Source organism: Gossypium hirsutum, chromosome D08 (assembly GCF_007990345.1).
Source record: "Gossypium hirsutum isolate 1008001.06 chromosome D08, Gossypium_hirsutum_v2.1, whole genome shotgun sequence".
Lineage (NCBI taxonomy): Eukaryota > Viridiplantae > Streptophyta > Magnoliopsida > Malvales > Malvaceae > Gossypium > Gossypium hirsutum.
Window position 1 is genome coordinate 58,541,613 of NC_053444.1, and position 5,663 is coordinate 58,547,275.

General features: G+C 36.4%; 1 protein-coding gene across 1 annotated transcript; it reads right to left on the reverse strand.

Annotated features, from left to right (window-relative positions):
• Nucleotides 1-1,349: 1,349 nt before the first annotated feature.
• Nucleotides 1,350-4,533, reverse strand: LOC107929401 (protein NRT1/ PTR FAMILY 6.3). Its single transcript, XM_016860811.2, has 5 exons — nucleotides 4,312-4,533; nucleotides 4,017-4,194; nucleotides 3,897-3,936; nucleotides 3,232-3,806; nucleotides 1,350-2,342 (listed from the first exon to the last, which is right to left on the reverse strand). Exons 1-5 carry the CDS (start codon nucleotides 4,421-4,423, stop codon nucleotides 1,487-1,489), a joined length of 1,761 nt encoding a protein of 586 aa, XP_016716300.1. The 5' UTR covers nucleotides 4,424-4,533; the 3' UTR covers nucleotides 1,350-1,486.
• Nucleotides 4,534-5,663: the final 1,130 nt, after the last annotated feature.

Here is a 5,663-nt window from a genome sequence, read left to right on the forward strand (position 1 = left end):
TCCTATTGTTATTATACTTGCTGTTGCGTGTGCTCTCCCTTGCAGGTGCCAGAGGAGTTGGTGGTGGTGGTTGCGGCGGTAGCAGGGAGCAGGTAGTGATGTTGGTGGCTGCGGCGCTAGGCTAGGGTTTCAGTTCTGAAACCCTAGTTTGACCATTGAGGCTAGGACTTTGGGCTTTGGATCAGTTGGGCTGTTATGTGTTTAATTTGTTTTAGGTTTGTATTGGTTTTGGGCCCAGGAAAATTTGGGCTGTACAGTATTTATTATTGATATTTGCTTAAGGGGCATTCATTCACATATTCAACATAACATTACCCTATCTCTTATTTAATTTTAAAATAAAACGCTTCAAAATAGAGGTAATACTCGTATTTAGGATTTCTCAAGGAAATTGAGCCCTAACGTATTGGGTTCCGATTTTTTTGAAAATCTAACAATCGAGGATTTCTCTTTAATCAAAAAAAATAAGAACTCATTATTGGGAATTCAACACGTTGTGTCCTAACGTATTGGATGTGACGCATTGATTTCTCGAAATGAATATTTTTTTAAAAAAATAAAGGAAATATTCCGAGTTTGGGATTTTAGAGGAATTGTGCCCTAACGTATTGGGCCGCGATTTCTTAAATCTTAAATAAATGGATATTCTTTTACATTTTTTATTGCACTAGTATTTTGCCCTAATTCATTTTTGGGAAAAATTAGAATGTCGTGCCCTAACGTATTGGGTGTGGTATTTTATTTCTCTGAAATGATAAGGGTCTTAATACGTAACGTTTTAAGTTTTTGCTAAGGATTACGATTTTCAAATTTTCGACATTAAGACATTAATTAATTAACTAGGTACCAATTTTTGGGCGTAATGAGGGTGCTAATCCTTCCTCATACGTAACCGACTCCCGGACCCGTTTTTCTAAAATTTGTAGACCAAAGTCATTTTTAGGTGACCCAATCACACCTTAATAAAAGATTGGTGGTGACTCCCAATTTTCATTTTTTAAAGTCGACAACCTAAATTTTTTGTTTTTTTTCAAAAAAATGGTTTCGACAATGTTCTTTTCCTGATTTTCCTCCTACTCTCATTTGCATGGCCAAAATTCAAGTCTTGAATACTTTACAGCTAGTTGTAGATTGTGTATATATGGTCATATATATATAAATATATATACATATATATCCTTTACAAATTAAATGATTTCTGTGCCTTTTCAGCTTGCGAGAACGAACCAAGTGGGGTATTGTCACATGATTTATATTGTCGTTAAGTAGCACCCAAATCAGAGTTTCAGTTTTTCTATACGTTTTTAGATGCTATAGGCTTGTATGTATATCATTTCGAAGTTTCCATGTTGATCCTTTACAATTCTTTTTGTATAAGTAAAGAGGGTTTCAGACTTATTGAAAGTCAAGCGAAGGACTAAAAATAATACGAAGTTATAATATAAGCACGAAAATCTTAACCAGTTTAAGAAACTGTCATGTTCTTCTAATGGAAGGTAGGGTCGGCTTCTTCCAATTCAATCCCTTCATCTGCAAGCCTCTTGTCTTTGTACATATACCATTTAGCAAAAACCAAGTAAATTCCCAAGTTGAAGCAACTCAAAATTGTCAAAAGCCAATAGAAATTATAGAGCCTCCCTTGGTTCAGATTGTTTGGTAGCCATGGTTTATTGTTACCGGTGACCTTGTGAACTACGGTCACCAACAAAGAACTAACGAAGAATCCTAATGAAAGGGTACTCAAAAATAAACCTGTACTCATTGCTTTCATCCCTTTGGGGCACTCCCTTAAGAAAAAGTCAAGCTGCCCTATATATGTGAAGGCCTCCCCGGCCCCCACTAACAAAAACTGAGGGACCAACCAAAAGACGCTTAATGGGATTTTAGCCACCGGGTTGGTTGTAAGACCATGTGAGCTTGCGGTTCTCAATCGCTTTATTTCCGTCAGCGCTGCCGCGATCATGGCTATTATGGATAAAACTAAACCAACCCCGATCCTTTGCAAAGGGGTTAAACCTTGTGGATTGTTTAACACCTTTTTTGCAATTGGAGCAATGAGCTTGTCATAAACTGGGACAGTCAAGAGAATGGCAGCGACGAAGAAAACTGTGAGTGATGCGGGTGGGATTTGAAATTTGCCAATGTGACGATCCATAGTTGTAGCCTGAGAAACTGAAAACGTTGTCATTTGGGCATAGACAGTCCAAAATATGACAGTGGTTGCCCAAATTGGCAACATTCTGAGCACCATTTTCACTTCTTCAACATCCGTTAATGTAGCTAAACTCCACTTGTTTGCCTCAAGACCAGATTGGTTCATGATCGCGGCCCTGTCTAAGAATCTGCACACAATTTAAAGCCCTCAAACACATATATAGCCAATAATAAGAAACGAAAGAGAGATGCGTTTTTGTTTGTTTGTTTGTTTGTTTTGTTTTTGTATCTGAAACTTTTCATACACGACATCGAGCCAAAAAGTATCAAAAGTGTTGGTTAATTTCTATTAATAGAGCGTGGTGCAATATCACTTTGAGTATTAAGTGGGGAGTCGCGTGAAGTGAATCGACTGGGAGACAAGTCTGGCTAGGTGGCTCGTGATATTATTATCTAGTAAATATCACTTACTTACCTGTCTCGTGATTGTTTAATCTTAAACACCCACGTATTTTTATGGTCTGGAGGAAACCAAATCTCTATTTCATAACACAAGATGTCCTTATCTCTAAGGGGGAAAACTTTCGGTTTGGGATGCAAATACATGGCACAAATTTCTTGTTTGTTTACTTTATTAAAGTATGTTTGTCTTTTGGTTGCAAATGGCAATGAGAAAAGGAAACCTAAACTAGAATTGTGAACATGGAAACTTTGGTTTGAATCTAAGGTACCAAAGGCAAGAGAGAACAAAGGCAGAATCCAATCGTGTTTTGTCGATTCTTTGAATTGGACTAGCAATAAATGTCCCGGTTGTAGGGTGGTCCATTATCAAGAACCTTGATTAATTCAATAATTGTATTCTTTGGTTGCTTTTTACCCTGATAGAAAACAAGTTAAGCAGCCTGCCACCGCCTCTGTCATCCAACTTTACTTATTTTGCATATTTACTATACTCGTGGAATTAACTATGCTCTTTTGTGTTCTCCCTTTTAGAATTGAACCCACCATTTTTAAGCTTCAGAGACGCGTAAAGAAATAAGTAGTTGAAGTACACAGGTTTTTAAATACAACACTTACCGAAACTGCTTGCTGTGGGGCAACTTTTGTTTCTTCTTCTTCTTCATTGATCCTTCAGTTACATCATCAATATTGAACAGCAACGACGAATCAGATGGCAATTCCAGATGCCTTTTTTTCCAGGCAGCTACAAACACTGCAGCGATTTGGGTCAATGGGCTCCCAACCAATTTCTTGAAACGGTAACGCTTGGTACCCGATAGAAACACCACCAACCCCATCAAAATAGCACAAGCACAAATACCGTAACCCCATTCACGCCCTAAATTATCCTGGATGTATACCAGAATGGTCACTGAACCAAGTGAGCCTATGTTTATGAAGAAAAAGAACCAGTTGAAGAAGTTTGTCATTTGGGATCTCTCTTCAGGGTCCGAATCATCGAACTGATCTGATCCAAACCCTGAAACACTCGATTTGAGACCGCCTGTCCCGAGGGCGGTCAGGTAAAGGGCTAAGTAGAGAACAACGAGTTGTATGCCGCTTGCTGGGGTGCATGTAGTGACACTGTCCCTACTGCATTTTGGAGGCCTTAGGCTTGGGATCACTGTTGAGATTGTCAAAATGGTGACGCCCTGCTTGCCAACATAATAAAAAACTTCAAATTTGGATATGTAAAGTAATTAAGGTGATGGTTTCAATAAAAGAAAGGAAACGAATCTTACAGTTGCCTGAACGGTGGCGAAGATTCCAATTGTGAGATACCTGTGAATATAAGGAACTCGTTTAATTCAGTGAGAGCAGTGCATGGGAAACCGTTACAAAGGGAACAAACCAAACCAAACCTGCCAAGAAAAGTGTCGGCGATAAAACCACCGAGAAGACAAAGCATGAAAGATGTGCCAAGGAAGTTGGTGACGGTGGTGGCTGAGGAAGCATTTCCCAAATGCATGGTGCCGGTTAAATATGTCACCATATTAACAGCGATACCTAACGTTGTTAGCCTCTCACATGCCTCAACCCCTGATAAAATTAAATACATAGGAAAAGAAAGAACACCACATACGTATTTTCAGACCAAAGCCTGAAAACGAATCAAAAGAATATTATTCAAATCAAGGAGAGGGGTATATAAATAACCTAGAATCATGGCTGCACTGGTCCAACCACCGGACTTGGACCGCTCGGCGGGGCAGCCCCTGTAGTCCCATGCGTCAGGAAGGGTTTTCCCTTGTGTTACAGGGAGAGACATTGGTTGATATATGAAAAAAAGGCTGCAGAAAGCTCTGGTAATGCTAATGAAGCAGAGGAAATTAGATCGAATCGAAGTGAAGAGTAGTAGTAGTAGTGATATTGTCGGGTGGTGGACTTGGGGGGGGTACTTATAGTGAAGTGAGGGGTGAAGGCGGCTTAAAGTCCAAATTGGAGCAACTGACACCTACGGCTTACGGCTTAATTCGATTGGCTTGTAGTACCAAAGAAAAGAAACCAGCCATAAATTTCTAAGGAATACGTATAATTATAAAAATAAAACTTTAATTATAGTTTAAATACATATTTGAATTTTTAATTTTGATTTTTATTATTAATATTTTGATATAAATACATCAATTTATATTTATTATTTAATTATTCATATTTTAAAAAGAGTTAAATATTATTTTTTAACAAAAATATTGATTAAAACATTAACCTTTTAATAATATTAGCGTAGCAACCCATGCGACAGAAGCATAATTTAGACTAACATGACACTATTTATTTTATAGGTTACATCAATAAATAATTTAAAAATGTATAAAAACTTTAAAAATTTAAAAATTCATAAAAATTAAAGAAAATAAAGTAAAGTACATGTGAACGAACATATTTAAAAATTTAATATTTTAATTAGTATTTCATTAACAAAATAACAATTTATCTCTTTTTAAAAATTTGATAATCAAATCGTATTAAAAAAAAGTAAGAGTTAAATTTAACTAAAAAATACTAATTAAATTTATTATCTTACCCAAAACATATTTATAAATAAATATTTCCTCTATTTTTGGAAATGGGGAGTTGGCAGAGGGAGGTTTACATTTTCCCTTATTATTATTTTTTAAAATTAAACGGTCTCGATTCATGGTTTGGGTGTGGTAATGTGTTTAATATTAGTGTAAAAATCCTAAAAAGTGGGTGATAATGGTATGAGTCAACCCCAATTTTCGCCTGAGCACCAACAAATCAGCCTTCCTGGTTTTAGCTAACAGCAAATGATAAAAAAAATAATCAAATGTTACACTAATCACAACAGGGCACCTATAATTATTCAAAGAAAGGTATATTTCTATTGGCCCTCTTAAAATCTTTTTAAGCAATTTCTCATACCTTGTATTATCCAAACTATATTCCTATTTCATCCCTTAAAAGCTTCTTTAATTTGATCCCTAGAATGACAACACTCCTTCGCTAATATTAGTTTATTTTTAATCAAATCATGTATGTAACTA

Coding starts and splice junctions, on each gene's coding strand:
- LOC107929401 (XM_016860811.2), bottom strand. CDS start 4,423: ATGTCTCTCCCTGTAACACAAGGGAAAACCCTTCCTGACGCATGGGAC. Junction 3,937..4,016: donor GCCGACACTTTTCTTGGCAG/GTTTGGTTTGGT, acceptor TTATATTCACAG/GTATCTCACAATTGGAATCT. Junction 2,343..3,231: donor CCCCACAGCAAGCAGTTTCG/GTAAGTGTTGTA, acceptor AATTGTGTGCAG/ATTCTTAGACAGGGCCGCGA.